The sequence below is a fragment of the Pan troglodytes genome, chromosome 2, assembly GCF_028858775.2.
Source record: "Pan troglodytes isolate AG18354 chromosome 2, NHGRI_mPanTro3-v2.0_pri, whole genome shotgun sequence".
NCBI lineage: Eukaryota > Metazoa > Chordata > Mammalia > Primates > Hominidae > Pan > Pan troglodytes.
The window spans coordinates 161,386,403-161,407,021 of record NC_086015.1 but is presented as its reverse complement, the minus strand read 5'-3'; the positions used below and the strand labels follow the sequence as shown (position 1 = coordinate 161,407,021).

Here is a 20,619-nt window from a genome sequence, read left to right as displayed (position 1 = left end):
TACAATAGTGCCAGACACATTTTAACAGCATCCAAAGTAATCCATGGCACAATGCATTTATCTTTGTTGTGGCCCATGGGTCACATCCAGCAGTCACTGTGATTTAATCTTGCCATATGGAAGATATTGCTTGGGTTACTGCAGCCTCCCCTTTATAGGTTTCTGTAGTCATCAAGGTCCAAGTAAAATACCTAAAGAGTTAAGAATAAAACAGAATTGAAAACCTGAGACCATGTTAAAACTCTCCTGAGTTCTGCACCTACAATATATCCTCCTGACTACTTTCATTCTCCTCTTGAAAGTCCCAAAAGATCCTCAAACTCAGTATGTCCAAAGTAAATGTATGATACCATGCCATCTTCCAATGTAATCCTTGCTCAGTAAAAAGTCTCACCATTGTTCCAATGATATAAATCAGAAAACTAATGGTTATCCTTAACATCTGCATCTCATTTACCAAATCAAACCTATCATTAAATACATAAATATGTCTCAAATTCATCAACTTCTTTCCATCTCCAATGCCAAATCCCTGGCCCAAGCTACTATTACATCTCTCCTAGATTACTGTGCTACTTATCTGGTTTCTCCACATCCACTCTTACTTATCCCTCTGCAATCTGTTTTCCACACTGCAGCTGGAGTGATCTTTTCAAAACACTAATCTGATCATGTCACCCATCAGATTAAACCACTTCAAAGGCATCCTGCTACCCTTAAGATAGAGACCAAAATCCTTAACCAGGTTTACAAGGCCCTGCATAGTCTAGCCCCTATCTGTTTCTCCGGCCCCATCTCAGACTGTGCTTCCCCTCCTCTCCATTCTAGCTTCTGTGATCATCTTTCAGTCCCTGTTCGTATCAGTGTCCCTCCATTCTAGAGGCCTTTGTTGATGATGTTTCCTCTCTCTGTAATTTTCTTCTCCCTGCTCCTTCCCTCACTAACTCCTACTCATCCTATTTCTTCAGGAAAGTTTGCCCCAACTATTCTAGGTCAAATACATCTCCGTCCCCACCATTATATTCTGCTCAAAGCACTACACATGTCTTATGCTTGGCTTTTTATCACTATTAAAAATGATATTTATGTGATTTCATATTTACAATTCCCCCCCACACACACACACGCAGTGGACCATAATTTCCATAATGTTAGGCACTATAACTATTATCCATCACCATGGAATGAATCTCCAAGACCCAACCCAGTGCCTGGCATTTGATGAATAAATGACAAAATGGAGGGAGGGCATCAGCTAGGTGGTAATACCTAGGCTATCATCAGTTATCACTGTCCCTGCATGTGGGAAAGGTAGAGAATCCTCAGGATAATTAATTTAATGTGAGGAACCTAACATCATAATTTAGAATTATACTAAAATGCTTTCCTCTTCAATCCCAGAATATTGTACTCCTCCTCAATGAAGACTGGTGAGCAAATTTTCTACCACAAAAAAGGACTTGAGAGACTGTTTACTCCATGCCTCACATTTTATAAAGAATATAAAACTCAGAGATGTTAAGTGACCAGCCCAAAGTCACATGCAAGTGAGCAGAAGAGCCAACGCTAGAACCCACACATACCAGTCTAATGTTGTTTCTACTACATCTACTACAGTAACATATGATGGACTCTTTGGAGAAGAGGATTCTCATATTCTCAAAGAGTCATATCATGGACTCTTTGGAGAAGAGCAGTACTCGTTACTAATTTATATTCTAGCAACCCTGAAGGTACATACAACTTTGATCACATCTTTTAATTCTCCTCTTGGTGGGGAGCACTCATGAGATTAGTTTTGAATATATTGAACTTGAGATTCTAGACATGTCCAACAGGCAACTGTATAGATATATCTGAAGTTCTAAGAATAGTTCTGGCCTACTTAAGACTTGGGAAATGGATTCAAGGACAGGAAGACTGTAAGCCAGATGCTAGTCTTTAGTGAAAAAGGAGCACTGCCTAACACATATTATGACAGCAAAATGAAGGGAAAGATAGTTTCATGGTGAATAGCATGAGCATCAGAGGAACAGGTTTTAATTTACTTAGTTCAAAATAAAGAGCAGATGAACAACGGTTTGGAAGGAAGAAGGGAAAGTAAGAAGGATAACAAATTCACCTCTGGATGCTCAGGTATGTGGGAGATAATAAAATAGGATGGAAATTCCCATTCTAGTAATGGTAGATTCGATAATTTGAATCAACCCTTTTTCTAAACAACTATTACAATGGCTGGAAATTTTTTTAAACAATTTTTTGTTTGTTTGATGGCCTGTAAGAGTTAGCAATTTAACTGCTGAAACTAGATTAATATTATCCCGGATTACTCTCAGAGGCAACAGAAATGAATCCATTGAGACTACACATCAAAGTCATAGACTACAAAATAACTAAACCTAGTAGCTGAAAGAAGATAAACAAAAAATTGAGAACTGATGAAGAGGAAACCATAAAAAGAATACAAAAAATTAGAATTTCAAAAATATAATAAGGAAAATATAAAATATATTACAGAAAATTAAGAACTCAACAGATACACTTAGCAGATTAGACATAATAGATTTTTTTTAAAAAAAGAGAGAGTAAGTGAACTTAAGCTAAACATAAAAAAACAAAAACTGCCACATCATAGTAAAACTGCTAAAAACCAGAAACCCAGAACTTCTAAAACAAAATTAAGAAAGTCAGGGGAAAATAAAATTATGCCTTTATATTATGTAACTATTAAAAGTGATGGCAAAATCGCAATTACTTCTGCACCAACCTAATAAAATATATGTCTACTTATAATTCATTGCTCACTGAATTTCTAATAAAGGAGAAATACAGATATTTTCACACAAAATTTTAAAACCTGAGAATTTACAAAAATAATAAGGGATGCTCTTCAGGATAAAGAAAAATTATCTCAAGCAGAAGCTCAAAGATGAAAAATAATTAAAAGTAACAAAAATGGTAAGCATTTGCAAAACTTAAAATTAACCCTACAACACAAGAGAATGGTAAAATATCTGAGTAAAAGTAAAACATAATCTCCTCATCCTAAAATATCTTTGCCAGTTTAAAGCAAAAACTATAAACTTTGCCTCATGAGGTTTTCAGAATTAAGGATTAAAGGCTAGTTACATTTCCACATTCCAACTGAAGCAATAAAACACAGATTCTAAGTAGACTGTGAAGAATTAAGTACATGTATTATAATTCCTAGGGCAACCACTAAAAAAATCTATATACAGAAATGTATTCAAAAATACAACAGAGAAATTAAAATGAGGTAATAAAAAATGTCCAAACAACCCATAAAAATATAGGAAAGGGAAATCAGAAATAAAACAGAGGAAATAAACAGAAAATTAATGACAGAAGGGAAGACCTAAATCCAAACATATCCATAATTATATTAAAGTGAGTCATGTAAACACACCAATTAAAAGACTAACTCTCAGAATGGATTTTTAAAATGAATACAAGGCCAGATGCTTTGGGAGGCCAAGGCAGGAGGACTTCTAGAGGCCAGGATTTTGAGACCAGCCTGGGCAACACAGCAAAACCTGTCTCTACATTTACCAAAAAAAAAAAAAAAAAAAACTATCTATATGCAAGAAACTCATCTCAAATATAATGATGTAAGCATGTTAAAAATTAAATGATGGAAGATGGAAAAAGATATACCAGGCCATCACCAATCAAAAGACATCAAGAATAGCTATATTAATATCATACAATGTGTATTTTGTAGCAATAAAACTATGAAGAACAAAGATGAAAGCACCAAATCACCAAGAAGACAACAATCTTAAACATACACCAAATAAAACCAAACAAAAGCGCTAAAAAATACACAAAGCAAAATCTGACGTAACAAAATACAGAATTATAGTTAGAGACTTCAACACTTCTCTTTAGTAATCAACAACTAGTAGATGGAAATAAGCCAAGAGATAGGAAATTCCCATCAACCAACTGGATTTAATTGCTATTTATACAACAGATGACCTAACAACAGCAAAATACACATGGAACATTCACCAAGACAGACCATATCCTAATTCATAAAAATAACCTTAACTAATTTATAAGAGCTACAATCATACAAAGTATGTTTTTTGGTCATAATGAAATGAAGCTAGAATCAGTAAAAGAAAGATATAGGGAAATCTCCAAACACTTGAAATCATATATTTCATATCTAAATAATCCATGAATCAAAGAGGAAATCACAAGGAAAATTAGAAAATATTGAGAACTGAGAAGATATAAAAACACAACATATGAGAATTTGTGGGATGTAGCTAAAGCAGTGCTTAGAAAGACATTTATATCATTAAACACTTGTATTAGAAAAGAAAAAAGATCACAAATCAATAATCTAAGGTCCTACCTTAAGGAACTAGAAAAACATGTACAAATAAACTCAAAGAAGGAGAAAAAAAATAATAAAGCACAGAAATCAATAAAATTGAACAAAGAAAAACATTGACAAAAGATATCAATGAACCCCAAAAAATCCTCTAGCAATACTTACTCAAAAAATCAGGATATGAAAGGAAGTTATCACTACGGGTCATACAAAAATTTTAAAAAGATACTAAGGGAATACTATGAACAACTCTATGAATATAAACTCAACAACTAAGATGGAATAAGCCAATTCTTTGATAACCAAAAACTACTAAAACTCACCCAATATGAATACCAAAATCCAAGGATGCTCAAGTCCCTTACACAAAATAGCACAGTAACACATCCTCCTGTATACTTTAGATCATCTCTAGATTAATTATACCTAATATAATGTAAATGCTATGTAAATAGTTATACTGTATTTTTTTGTATAATTTTTTATTGTTGTATTGTTATTTTTATTGTTTTTTCCCACAAACATTTCTGATCTGTGGTTGGTTGAATCCATGGATGTGGAACCTGCGGGTATGGAAGGCTGACTACACTAAAGCTGTCTTTGCCTAGAGAGCTTTGAATAATGAAAACATTTTTCTTCTACTCCTGTCTTTTACAATTTTTAAGTGTACTTAATTTCTAAGTAGTTATGAATTTCACATCTGGCTTATTCCAAATACACATTATTTTTCAAAATCTGATATCTACCCATTTCTTTTTCTAATGTAGAATGCCCTCCTTTATCTTTCTCAAGAAAAAGAAGCTAAGGCTGCAACATGACAACCAAATTGATTTTCATGATCTATTTCTAGGTGGCCTGTCACAGGCTGGCATATCCACAGGGGCCAAAGACTGCAATTTCAAAACCTCCTGCAGGAGTTCAGAGAGAATTAAAACAGCAGTACTCATTGTTGTATTTCCCTAACTGCACTTGCTATGTTAGTGATCATCACATATGTAATAGCATTAAAAAGTGCTTTGTGTTTATACCCACAAGGTTCATTCTCTGAGATTTATCCTTATCTTCCTGTAGTTATATGCAATCTCGGAACCCAAGGATCATATCTTTATCACTAAATGAAAAGCATTAACCCCAATGATATCATTTGGAGATTTTCTTTTATTATATACTTTCATTGCCTTGAAATCTAAGATATGTTGACGACATTTACACAAATGGAATGCATTACAACTTACTCTGCTTTAGTAGAAAAGTACACCCCATAACTACATCTATCCAAAGAGACATATGTTATTCCTATCATCTGGCTATACTCATTTTATTAACTAGGATATTAGGAATATTTAAACCAGGCACTTTAAAATTGTCCTATAATATCACATTAGGATATAAAAATAAATCAACATAGAGATATCTGTTTCTTCAATCTTTGCCATTTAATCAAAGGAGGATAAATTTCTGATTCTATACTTGTGCTGACCAAGATTTATCTAACATGTCAATCAAGCATTATGGTTTATTCCAATCTGTTCCATTTTGGAGATGCCACTCCAATGATCACTAGACTGGGGAGAAAGCCTGTGAGAACAGAATAAACTCGAATTTTAAAAAAATACACAGCAGACTGCTTCTATTTGGTTTAGCATCATTCATATCAGGGATACTCAAGATGCTTTACAATGAGATACAAATTAGAACTGTAATGAGTGATTATAAGCAACAGCTTAGCATTTAGGGGACCTACTTGTTTACTTAGGAAGAAAAGACTTGACTGGCACTCCAAGTTTATTCCCTTTACGTTCCTCTAACAGTAGTGCAGATTCTCTAGCTTACAAAGCCATTCATAACCTTACTAAAGGCAAACACTAAGGCCTTCAGTTAAAGATCTCTATGAAATAGTGTGTTTAAGTCTGGTAGTCTGCCCTGTAACCATATACAAAATCAACAGAATAGGTGATATCAATTAAGTTCCTGAAATAAATTAGACTAGGCATAAAGAGTGATCAATCAGGACTGGAATTTTAATTGGTATTTAAAATATGAATCCTAGCAGTGACATTCAATTTTTTAAACAACTGATGCTAAATGATACTAACTGTAGCATGATTGATAACATTTAAAATACAGAAAAAAGTGAAAGTTACATAGGATTTTTTTTTTAATGCAGTCTGGAGACTTGGATGGAAGTAGTGTATGTATGTGAATGCACATGCACACTTGAACCAGAAATGGGGTAGTACAAAAAAGTTGCTTAAAAAAATGCAATGTTATCACTTTTACATGTTTCTAAGCTGGATTAAATTACCTAAAATCAACTTCAAAATAAACATGTATTATTCATTCTACAAATATTTGAGTACTTACTATAATCCAAGTAAATACAATGTTAACTAAGACAGACAAGGTAATTTGTAATCGTAACATTACAAAACTCTATTCAGATTAGGTACAAATACAATGGGAATTAACTGCAGGGGTACTCAGCACACTCTTGAGGAGTTAGGAATACTTTACAAAATAAATGAAATTTAAAATGAACCCAAAAAGATGAATAGCAACTGGCAAGAAAAGTAGAGAAGATAGTATTTCAGACTGAAGGAACAACCTTTATAAAGACACAAAAGCGAGAAAAAAGAATGATAGTTGAGAAACTGGTAATCACAAAACCAATAGTTAAAACTGTTTTATCAATAAAAAATAAAATGATGACCATTTATTGAGCTGCTACTACATAGTACTAGTCTTCTGACACACACTGCTTCTAATAGTTAACATCTTCTCAATTACCATTATCTCCATCTTATGGAAGAATAAATTTAAAGTTCAAAAAAGTTACTTGCCTTCTCACAGGAAAAAAACTGTAAATGACTTGAGATGATCAAAAAAGACTACCGGCTATATTGTCTAGGGCACCTTTCCTTATCTGAGGTATTTTTAGACTCCATAGATTATAGATAATTGATAGCAATGCAAATAATTCTTTTCTATAAACAGGCAAATGAATTTTGTCCAGTGGAGGTGTAATTGATTTCCTTCCCCTATGTGGAAGAAGCTAGTTTTGAATCTATTACGTTATTCATGGCTAGATTTTTGGTAGCCTATGTTTGTGTCTACTCCTGATCCTTTGAGCTACTTGTAACATCTCACTTATTTTCTCATTAATTAGGTAAGTAATATCTTTGGCAAGTGTTCATGTATATTTGTACGAGGCATGGTTTTGCCGTTTTAAAAACAATCATCCCTCAGTAGCTCCAAAGCATAATGAGTCAGAATTTGAAGGTTTCTGTGCATTCCATACCGGTCCAAAGACAAGGGTCTTCCATTACACTACAACTCAGTACTCTTTCCCTTTTATTCCTGAATGTTAATGCTAACATAATTTTTGTAATACCTCTTGCAAAGGGTCCACTAAATTTTTTATAGACCATGTAATGAAACTTACTAAAAAGTCCAGCATGAGGCTACTCCCATCCTCTAACTTCTTCACATATCCCTAATTCCTCAGCCTCCTGTGGAATGAAAAAGGAAATTTAAAGTACCTTCTCTCATTCTAAAGCTTTCACAGTCGAGCAATCACCAAAAAAGAGAATGAACCTACAATTCATGCCATTTAAGACGTTATCAGGCATAATTCAAGTCAAATCCCATTGGGCACACTGTGTGATAATTTAAATGTACTGATATAATGTATAAAAGAAAGGTGGTGACCTTGGAGTACTGAGGAAATCCTTGTCTCCTGCTTTTGCTGAATATGTTTTTTGTTATATTATGTTCCCTTTCTTGACCTCATCTTTTCTAAAAAATTAGATTATTTTGGTTAAATCAGAACTAATACCAAATATTCAAACCCACAGAATAGAAATTGGGTGGTAAATTTTGCTGTAATATAAAATGGCCAACAACACAATGGGCCACTATGTTATAATATTCATTTGATTTATGAGGAAACTGTAAAAACTTTAATTTAAAAAGATTCCAGTGCACACATGTATATAAAGATGTATTTGTTTACCTGCTTAACAAAATTGACGGTATGAAGCTTTTTTTTTTTTTTTTTGCATGCTATAATGACATGTGTTAAAGGTATACTTTCGATATACTGCTTTCGAACCAAACATTTACCCTTCGCCACTGGTGAAAGGCAACAAGATCTCTTTACAAAGTCTTCGTCTTTTTCAATAAATTTTGCATGAAAACATGTTATCCTGGCACAAAGTTGCCTGCTGTCACATTGGAAGTGTGATAAATGTTTAATGAAAACAACACCACACAGCTTGGTGTCAGACAACAGCTATCACACAGCCCTGCTTTGATCCAAACAGACACTTTAAAGGAGTTCTAAGCATGCTCTGCACCACAGAACTCTATAACCTATATGCAAATAGGGGTAAATTAGCATAAATTACTTCCTGCTGTATAAAGAAATAACAGGTTAGGAAAAATATGACAGACTCTATAAGTATGTAACTGATGTCAAAACTCAGAGTCCAGCTTTCCCAAATCACTCCCAACATCTTCTACCAATCACTAGGTAGAGGGAATAAAAAACAAAACCCCTTATTGACAGGAATTTATTACATGAAACTCTAAAACTGAAGACACTGGAATTTTGCCAAGGTTAAAGCCATAACTAACATATATCTATAAAGTATGATTACTACATGGTACTAGTTTTCTTATTCACACTGCTTATAATACTTACAGCTTTTTAAGTACCACCATCCCCATATTATAGAAAAATAAATTATATATCCAGAGGCAAATTCTTACCTCTCTCAAAAAGTATAAAGCTTCTGAAAATTATACAAAGAAAAATGGAAGAATGTATAAATACAAGTATTTCAGTAAAATATCCCAAAAGTCTTGTTGGGTACATTTCTCAGAACAGCATCCACCTACTGAAAATCCAATGAGGAAATAATAAAGGTGAAAACTTTTCATGGTAGCAGGTCATGAAGAAAGGCACACTTAGAAATACAAAATTAGGTTCCTAATGAATTCTAAAGTTATTCAAATTACGAAGAAAGCATTTTAGTAGGTGTCTTGGTGCATTCTGTGCTGCTATAACAGAATGCAATGGTCTGGGTCATTAGTTTATAATGAATAAAAATTTATTGCCTCACAGTTCTGGATGCTGGGAAGTCCAAGATTGAGAGGCCAGCATCTGATGATGAACTTCTTGCTGCATCATTCCAAAGAAGAAAGGCAAAGAGCACGTAGGAGGGGGAAGCCTAATAAGAAACCTACTCCCATGATAGCATACCCACTCCCTTGATAACTGCATTAATCCATTCATGAGGGAAGACCCACCTTCCATAAAGGTCCCACCTCCCAACACTGCCGCAATTTGGATCAAGCTTCCAACACAAAAACTTTGGGAGACATATTCAAACCACAGCAGTAGGCAACAACTGCCTTAAACCAAATTTTCCTAGCTGGTGATTTAAATCAATCCCATCCAAATTCCCCTTTTAAGGATGGCACTGTTATTTAAGAATGAGTAGTAGAACATCACTAGTGGCTACTTACATATTTGTTCACAACTAATTTTTCAAAGACATCTTTAAAGAGGTTTTATACCAGTCAACTATATGTTAGGGAGTTTGGATCAAGATGTAGGTAAAGAAGGTCCAATAACATGTTAATCCACAGAAGACTTAGATAGGATGTATAACATTCACCATCATCAAATCAAATTGCAATTATGAGATGCCATGACAAGTTTCCTATTTCTGATTGTTGACTCTCAACAACAGTTTAACAAAATAATGTTGTATCCAATTTCAACTTAACAACTCTGCTATTAAGAAAAATCTGTTTTCATAATGCAAAGATATTATCCCTTATAAAAATTGTAATGATCTAGGGCCTAGCACAGTGGCTCACTCCTGTAATCCTAGTGCTTTGGAAGGCCAAAGCCAGAGCATTGCTTGAGACCAGGAGTTTGAGGCCAGCCTGGTCAACATAGTGAGACTTTAACTCAAGAAAAAATAAAGAATAAAAAAATTAGCCAAGTTTCGTGGTGAACACTTGCAGTACTAGCTACTTAAGAGGCTAAGGTGGGGAGGATCACTGGAGTCCAGGAGTTCAAGGTTGCAGTGAGCTATGATCACATCCCTGCACTCCAGCCTGAACAACAAAGTGAGACCCTGTCTCTAAAAATTACAAATTAGAAAAAAAGAAATACAGTTGCTCTGACTACGGAGTACCCATTCTTTACTCCTTTACTTTCTTAATAAATAGCTTTCACTTTTAAAAAATAAAATTTTCTAAAGATAAGATAAATATTTATTTTTAAAATTTGGGGGGAAAACAAAAAAGAAAAATCTGTATCAGTGTTTAAAGGATAAAATATTCTTAGAAACTAAATTTTATAAATACAAAACATTAAAAGTCATTAAACATTCTTGATAAAATTTCAGACAGGACTCGGTGTCTTTCTTATATTAATCATTCACACAGTGTTATAAGGAAAGGCATCTTTTAGTCCCTAGAAACTTCTGAGACCTTTCCAGTTTATATTAGGTCTTCCTAAATCTGTAGATAAATAAAATTAGCGGGCCAATTTATGACATTGTAAGACGAATTCTACAATTTTAATGTTCTAGGTATTTCCAGAACTATAATTAGCTGTTATTTAAAAAGGGTTTTTCAGAATTATCTGATTTCGCATTTTTTTCTCAAAAGTATAAAAAAGCTCTCCCTCATTATTAAGCTCATTAATTCCTGCTTGAGCATTCCTTTCTTTCCTGTTTTGTTTTTCCCAATTTATAAACACCCTTTACCTTGCTTTACCATTATTGTACTTACTGTCCTTGCTTTGTGCTTTATAAATATATACTTTGTGTCCTGTCTGTCTGTCTATCTATCTATCTATCTATCTATCTATCTATCTATCTATATACTGTTACTTTTGCACATAGGTTGTTTTCCCATGTGAAGAAGCACTTAGGTTACTTAGCACAAGCTAAAACACTTGTCATGCACTGCACAATCACAATGAACTAATACATAAGTCCTAATTTAAATGTTTGTGAATCCTTTTTCCTCTCTCTCTCTCTCTCCAGAAATTTTTTAAAGCCACCTGGAAAAAAGACAGCTAATGAAACCATCACTAAAATAAACTTAATTAAGGCCTAGGAATTGTCTGTGAAGATAATTAAATATAATTCTAAATAGATGAAATGCTGAGGTGGGAAAGTATGAACGAAGAGAGAGGGAGAAAAGAAGGGATCAATCTTTTACTAATGAGATTTCTGGGCTGATCAGGGAAAAACAGTGTACAGAAAATTCTTTCAGTTCTATTTTCTAGAACGTTTAAACAACAGTATATCACTTGATCTCAAACTCTCTTGTTCATCATTAATAATTATGGATTACTAAAGAAATGAGGATAGTGTGTCGTTAAGAGGCAGGTGACAGTCAGTCCATTTGAATTAGAAGCCTAACTCTGCCGTTTATTAGCTCTATGACCATAAGCCTAAGCACCTTCATCTATATTAATACGATAATAAAAGCACCTATTTCATCAGGTTATTAAATGAGATAATATATGTCAAATGCTTAGCAAAATTCCTGATACTGAAAAAATACATTTAAAATGTTAGATGCTTATCTTTTGTTTTTTTAAACGGAGTCTCACTTTGTTGCCCAGGCTAGAGTGCAATGGCACGATCTCAGCTCACTGCAACCTCCGCCTCCTGGGTTCAAGCAATTCTCTTGCCTCAGCCTCCCAAGTAGCTGGGATTACAGGCACGCACCACTACGCCCAGCTAATTTTTGTATTTTTAGTAGAGACAGGGTTTCACCATGTTGGTCAGGCTGGTCTCAAACTCCTGACCTCAGGTGATCCACCCGTCTCGGCCTCCCAAAGTGCTGAGATTACAGGCGTGAGCCACCATGCCTGGCCAATGCTTATCTTTTTACGTCCACTGTGAGTAAAGCATTTTGTTCATACCCCATGTAGACCCAATCACATCATTTCTCTACTTGAAACTCTACACTGGCATCCCACTGCCTCCAGAATTAACTGCATACTCAAGGCCCTCTCATAATCATCTCTCATCATTATTTATCTTCTACTCTAAACCAAGCCCCACTAGACTTCAGTCCCTCAAATTGTACCACACACATCCTGATGCCTCCAAGCCTTTCCATATGAAATTCATTTTGCATGATCATTCCTCCCCATCTCTTACTTCAATATGTAAAATGACTTCATCTGAGAGCCCTTCCCTGACACAGAGACTAGTTAAGATCAACCAGCTTGAAGTTTATGGAGGGAAATATCTCTCAACCAGAAGGTGTCAAGACTGAAAATGAAAGCCAACATGCTTAGACTGGCCTGTGAGAAGTATAAAAACAGCCTCAGACTGCTTATCTCTAAACTGCTCATTATTAGCGGAAAGTGCACTCATAGTTTAAGCCAGAAATGACAAATAACAACTCTTGAGCCAAATCCAGCCAGATACCCATTTTTATAAATAGTTTTACTGAAATACGGCCTGCCTGTTAGTTTACTATTACCTACAGTTGTAAAGTTCAGTAGTTGCAACAGAGACCAAATGATCCAGAAAGCCTAAATTATTTACTATCTAGCCCAATCTTCTCCAACTTGCAGCCCGTGGGCCACATGCAGCCCAGGACAGCTTTGAATGTGGCCCAACACAAATTCGTAAACTTTCTTAAAACATTATGAGATTTTTGTGATTTTTTTTAGCTCATCAGCTATCGTTAGAGTATTTCATATGTGGCCCAAAACAATTCTTCTTCTTCCAGTGTGGCCCAGGGAAGCCAGAAGATTGGATACCCCTAATCTAGCCCTTTACAAAAGTTTGCTGTCCCTTGGTTTACTTTAAGCTACTCTAGGTTTTGTTACAGCCAAAGCATCCTAACTGGTACAGTGTTTCCACAGCTCTTTTTACTTTTCCTACTGGAAAAATTCATCTGACTTTACTATAATCACTTGCATATCTTCCCTTCTACACATGTTTATACTCCCACCTGTGTGAAAGCTCCAAGCAGTACTGGCACTAACATTTATATCCTTATTACTTAACACAGTACCTGACAAGTAGAAGGCATTTAAATATTGTTGACTGAACAAGTAAACAGATGAATGAATGTGCATATTTGATAATCAATATTTAAATATTAAATATTTAACAAAAATTAACATGTACATTAGGTGCTCTGAGTGATACAAAAGATTCTAAGTCCAGAATGGCTTGAAAATCAGGCTTAGGAAATATAAGAATCTGTGTGCACCTCAGCACTAAGCAAGGGAAAGGGCACCCTAACACAACACTATCCTCTACTATGGCCCACTAAAACCATAATGCAGACTACCCACAGTTTTTTGGCATCAGTCCCCAGTGCCCTTTTATTTTGCACCTCTTATTTTGACTTTGTTCATTGCCTTTGTTGAAATTAATGTTAAGAAATAACGACAAATACAACACTATTATCTTGTAAACTTGCCATCCAGAAATTGGTCCACTTGAACACAATCAACTATGAGTGAGAGATGAGTCTAACCTGTAAAGCTGGCTGAGACATTCAAGATTAATGTTACCATATGAGAACCCTTTTTAACACAATCTAACCTTTCTGTTTTATTCACTCTCTCATATTTCTTACCTTTAAAATCCCCCATATAATGTTTTATATAATATAAATTTTATGCAATTACACAAGTATTATTCTAAAAAAGTAAACTTTGGTGAGGTGGAAGGCAAAAATTTAATGACCAGTAAAAATCATAGCTTTCTTCCATAGCCATGTAATTTTTAAAAACAAAACCAAAAGAAGAAAAAATTTTAAAAGGAACCAGAAGCAAGGCAGTTCCTTGACTGACAAGTTTTATTCATTAAGCATATTTTCCAGACTCAGAACTCTACTGTATGTAAATCCTCCCTTCGAATTTATCATCCTACTGACTTTCTCCCGTTACCAAGAGATTTTCCCAATACGCTTTCTGCCTTCATTCCATTTTACCAGTGCTGGCTAACTCAGCCTCCCCACCCTTACAGACAGGTACCTAACTTCTAACTCCTCTCCTGTAACATTTCACAATCCTTAAAACTAGAAGAGGATAGAACTCAGAATTTTACAGGAACATAACTGATCACTGTACATTAATGGTTGTGGGATGATCAGGCGAACAAAAGTCACATAATAATAATGTTATCCTCTTCCAAACTCCACCACAAATTTAACATTTAAAGAATACTTAAAAGCCAACAATCTAGGCAGATTTATATAACATCACTATAAATTTGGAAATAAAAAATAAACACACAAACAACTGTGAAAAAGAAAGGAATGAGGAAAGAGTTCTGTATCTTTTAATAAACTTAATAATTCTTTATAGAATCAAGATCTCAGGATACTATAAGTGCAATCCTAGTAAACTCTTCAACATGGAAAACTAATACATTAAATATAAACACATTTATATTGAAGTATTACAATAAATATATTCACACAAGACATTGAAAGACTGACAAAAGAGGATAAATTCCAAGATTAGATTCTACTTCCTAGAATAAAAGACCCCAATTACAATTTTGAATAAAACAAACAAGATGCTGTAAATTTACTCCGTTAAAAAAGATTGTTTCATTTTAATGTTTTCTAATTTGACAAACACTTATGAGTGGATTTCAAGTTCTGTCTCTAAATGGACAAAACTAGAATCTCATTGTTTTAATAATATCAATTCTATGAAAAATAAAATCTGGACCTCATAAGCAGATACACTCACTCTTACAAACACACACATACCCTAATATTGCCCAAGCTCCCATTCTATATTAAAAAAGGCTTAAACAATAGTAAATCACATGGTCCCCTCCTTCTGTTTCAACTTTATACTTTTCCGCTAACAGCTTTACAATATGGTAATAGACATTTTTAATCACTAAGTAGTCTTCAAATTTTAAGTTCATACTCATAACAAAGGAAACAGAGTATGAAACTTTCCTACAGAATTAGGCAAATTTTCCTCGACTTACATACTAAACTTTGATATTGCTGTTTATATTGATTCCAATATTGTTATATTATTATTAAATAAAAATAGAAATGAAAATGTACCACAGTAAAAATCTGAGGTAACTATTTTGATTTATCCTTTCTTCCTTCTCTACTGTATTTTCTCTTTTTATTCCATTTTCTTCTACTCTCATAGCAAATAAGCCACAAGAAAAACCTCAGAGAACAAAAATTTAGTTTGAACATCGCCATGGAATCACCAAGTCCTTACCAGATAAGATTTGCTCCAACTTACCCACGTTTGATGTTATGTAATTCCTTGTCCTTCCCTTTGTCCTTCTCCTTTTCTCTTTTCTCTTTATCTCTGCCCTTACGTCGTTCTCTATCCCGAGACCGACTACGCGTTCTTCTGTGACTGGACCTTTCACTGCTACGACTATGAGAACGGAGACGAGGTCTTGACCTGGACCTACGGTAAGCAGATTTTGTTAAATAAACTTAGTGTATAATTTGTATTGTGAAAAGTAAATACTCTTTTAAATTATCTGAAAAAAACTACTTAGTTTTAGTTGTGGACTCAGAAATAAACAACCACGTGAAGCAAGCACCTGAATATGATTCTTTATAAGTAAATGCTCTCACTTAAAATAATATGAGGGAAATATATACGCTAACTTTATAGGAAATTATGATGCAGTTAAAAAGTGTTTGCCTTAAAGCTTCAAATCTAGTCTTAATTATTCACATCTTCTCAAATAATGTATCTAATTTAATCTACAAGAATAAGGCTTTCCTTTTCTCTACAATCTTTGCTTCCATTATCTATTCAACCTTATTTCTTATTTCTAATTGTTCCAATATAAATACTGATCCACTCCAATCCAGCTATTCTTTGTATTAAATGCATTACAGTAAAATACTAAGAAGTAATTATTTCAGGTTCTGGTTACAATATTGATAAAACATATATATATATATATCTACCAGACTGACAACCCTACAGATAATTTTTAAAAACAACTCAGGTTGACCCTTGAACAACATGGGTTTCAACCGCATGGATCCATTTACATGTGGATTTTCTTCCATCTCTGCCACCACTGAGACAGCAAGGCAAACCCCACCTCTGCCTCTTCCTTCTGAGCCTATTCAACATGAAGAGGAGGATGACAACCTTTATGATGACCCACTTCCACTTAGTGAATATTAAATATATTTTATCTTCATGCTGGGTGCAGCAGCTCACGCCTGTAATCCCAGCACTTTGGGAGGCCAAGGCGGGCAGATCACTTGAGGTCAGGGGTCCGAGACCAGTCTGGCCAACATGGTGAAACCCCATCTCTACTAAAAATATAAAAATTAGCTGGGCGTGGTGGCACATGCCTGTAATCCCAGCTACTCAAGAAGCTGAAACAGGAGAATCACTTGAACCTCGGAGGTGGAGGTTGCAGTGAGCCCATATTGCACCACTGCACTCCAGCCTGGGTGACAGAGAAAGACTCCATCTCAAAACAAACAAAACAGAATTGTTGCCATTTTAATCCAACCATGTGATTTCCCTGCTAAACAAAAAAATACACAAAGGTACATTTTTCGAGGAAAATAACACAGTATTCATAATATGATATTCACTTTGTCCAGGATAAAAACCCAAAATTCCTAGATATATGAAGAAACACAAAAAATGTGTTCTATTCTTAAAAGAAAAGACAGCATATGAAGAGCAACCCTGAGACTAAACTAGATGTTAAAATTAGCAGATAAGGATTTTAAAGCAGTAAGTGTAACTAGGCTTATAATGAAGATAAAAGTTAAGCAATCTCAATAGAAATACCAGAATATGAAAAAAAATTCTGTAATTGAAAAACACAATCTCTGAAATTAAAATTATGCTGGATGAGATTAAAAGCACACTGGTAATAACAGAGGAAAGAATCTGTATACATGCAAATAAGTCAATCAAAATTACCCAATATGAAGAATTAAGATAAAAAAAGACTGTAATAAGAAAGCCCCTCAGGGATCTGTGTGACAAGATTCAAATGCCTAACATGTTTATTTAAACCCAGAAATAGAGAAAACAGAGGATGAAGCAGAAAACATTTTTTCAGTGGTGAGTGAAAATTTTCCAAATTTAATAAAAGACAAATTTACAGATTCTATATTAGAAGTTCAACAAACCAAGTAAGATAAATATTAAGAAGACCATGATTAGAAACACTACAGTCAAATTGATAAAAACTAAAGGTAAAGAGAAATCTTGAAAGTATTCAGAGGAAAAACAACACATTACATACAGGGGAACAATGATACAAATTATTGCTACCGACCTCTTATCAAAAACAATGGAAATCAGAAGACAGTGGAATTAAATTCTTAACATGGTGAAAGAAAACAAAAGGTCAACCTAGAATTTTATACCCAGCAAAAATATCCCTCAAAAATGAAAGTAAAATAAGGACATTTTTGAGACAAAGGAAAAGTAAACAAATATCAACAGAAGACTTGCATTACAATAAATACTAAAGAAAGTTCTTCAGGCTGAAAAGGAATGATAACAGATGAAAGCATGGCTCTTTAGGAGGAAATGAAGACTAATAGAAAGTAAATAAATGGGTAAGTATCAAAAACTGCTTATTTCCCTTAATTTATTTAAAACACATATAAGTGCTCAAAGTAAAAATAATAGCATTTTACTCTAAGGTTTATACTGAAAGTAGACATAATACAAATAACCTCTATAGAATAAAGCATGGGGCAGGTAAATGAACCTATACTGTTAAAAGGTTCCTATATTTCACATTAAATGGTGAAATAATAACTTTAAGTACACTGAAATGTTAAGAGCATATACTGTAATCCTTAGAGCAACTACTAAAAAAAGAAGAAAATAAGTATAGCTAAAAAGTCAATAGATTAATTTTAAAGGAATTATTAAAAATACTCATTAATCCAAAAGGAAGCTGGAAAGGAAGCAAAAAGAAAAAAGAAGGGAAAGACATAAAATAATCATAAAATGATAGACTTAAATCTAATTATATCAATAAGTACATTAGATATTAATAAACAAAATATTGTAAAAAGGCAGTTTGTCAAATTAATAAAAAGCAATACTGTATGCCATCTAAAACAACAACTACATGCTATCTACAAAATATGTACTTTAAATAAGCAGACACAGATAGGTTAAAAGTAAATGGCCAGGCCGGGCCTGGTAGCTCACGCCTCTAATCCCAGCACTTTGGGAGGCTGAGGTGGGGGGATCATGAGGTCAGGAGATCGAGACCATCCGGGCTAACATGGTGAAACCCTGTCTCTACTAAAAAATACAAAAAATTAGCTGGGCGTGGTGGCGGGTGCCTGTAGTCCCAGCTACTTGGGAGGCTGAGGCAGAAGAATGGAGTGAACCCGGGAGACGGAGCTTGCAGTGAGCCAAGATAGCGCCACTGCACTCCAGCCTGGGTGACAGAACAAGACTCCGTCTCAAAAAAAAAGTAAATGGATAAAAATATATACATCATATAAACAGCAAGTACAGGAAAGCTAAAGTTAATATATTAATATCACATAAACTATACTTCAGAAACTAAGAGTGTCACCCAAAATAAAAATGGATACTTCATGATGATCAAAAGGATCAATTCATAGGCAGAAATCATGCAGAACATGTTTCTCTGACCAAAACAGAATTAAATTAGAATTTAACAATAAGACATACAGAAAACCTCCAGATACATGGAAACCAAATAATCCACTTTTAAGTAATCCATGAGTAAAGTAAGAAAGCACAAAGGAAATTTAAAAATATTTTGAACTGAATGAAAATGAAAAATACAACATATGAGAATTTGTGGGATGCAGATAAAGCAACGTTTAGGCAGAAATTTATAGTTTTAAATGTTTATATTAGAAAAGAAGAAATATCTAAAATCAATTACGTAAGGTTTCACTTTAAGAAGCTACAAAATGAAGAGCAAAGCACTATAAATCCAAAGTAGCTGGAAGAAAGGAAACATTAAAGAGAAAAATCAATGGAAGAGAAAACTAACAAAGTCAAAATCTAGTACCCTGAGAATATCAATAAAATTAATGTCTCAGCGAAACTCATCAAATGAAAGAAAAAGAGCAAATACAAATAACCAATACAAATTACCAAAGAATAAAGAATGTGGATGATGGAGACATCACATGAACTCATCCTAGATACTCAGGATATATATTAATCCATTTTCACGCTGCTGATAAAGACATACCTGAGACTGGGAAATTTACAAAAGAAAGAGGTTTATTAGACCTACATTTCCACATGGCTGGGGAGGCCTCACAATCATGGTGGAAGGGAAAGAGTAGCAAGTCACATCTTATGCGGATGGCAGCAGGCAAAGAAAGAGCTTGTGCAGAGAAACTCCCGTTTTTACCTTCAGATCTCATGAGACCCAATCACTATCATGAGAATAGTGTGAGAAAGACCCTTCCCGATGATTCAATCATCTCCCATGGGGTCCCTCCCACCACACGTGGAAATTGTGGGAGCCACAAGATGAGATTTGGGTGGGGACACAGAGCCAAACCATATCAGGATATATGTAAGTCTTTAAGAGAATTACATGGCTTTCAGCAGCAGTAATATTTGTCTTTGTCCATCTCTAATGGGTTCACTTAATAAAGAAGAATATTGGATCATAAACCCACAAACTTTCTCAATGTGATTTTAAGAAATTTCTTGCGGGGGGTGGAGCCAAGATGGCCGAATACGAACAGCTCCAGTCTATAGCTCCCAGCATGAGTGACGCGGAAGATGGGTGATTTCTGCATTTCCAACTGAGGTACCAAGTTCATCTCACTGGGGAGTGTCGGACAGTGGGTGCAGGACAGTGGGTGAAGGACAGTGGGTGAAGGAAGCACTAAACATGGAAAGGAACAACCGGTACCAGCCACTGCAACAACATGCCAAATTGTAAAGACCATCGAGGCTAGAAAGAAACTGCATCAACTAACAAGCAAAATAACCAGCTAACATCATAATGACAGGATAAAATTCACACATAACAATATTAACCTTAAATGTAAATGGGCTAAATGCTCCAATTAAAAGACACAGACTGGCAAGGTGGGTAAAGAGTCCAGACCCATCAGGGTACTGTATTCAGGAAATCCATCTCACATGCAGAGACACACATAAGCTCAAAATAAAGGGATGGAGGAAGATCTACCAAGCAAATGGGAAACAAAAAAAGGCAGGGGTGGCAATCCTAGTCTCT

The 20,619-nt window shown here is 34.6% G+C and overlaps 1 protein-coding gene across 8 annotated transcripts in view; it reads right to left on the bottom strand.

Annotated features, from left to right (window-relative positions):
• The window catches only part of RSRC1 (arginine and serine rich coiled-coil 1), a 438,867-nt gene that overhangs the window by 325,858 nt on the left and 92,390 nt on the right, over positions 1 to 20,619 (bottom strand). For all 8 annotated transcript variants that reach the window (XM_054682322.2, XM_063806358.1, XM_516841.7 and 5 more), the window contains exon 4: positions 15,654 to 15,827. In XM_054682322.2, the coding sequence (XP_054538297.1) occupies positions 15,654 to 15,827 (174 nt within the window). The remainder of the gene's footprint in view (positions 1 to 15,653; positions 15,828 to 20,619) is intronic.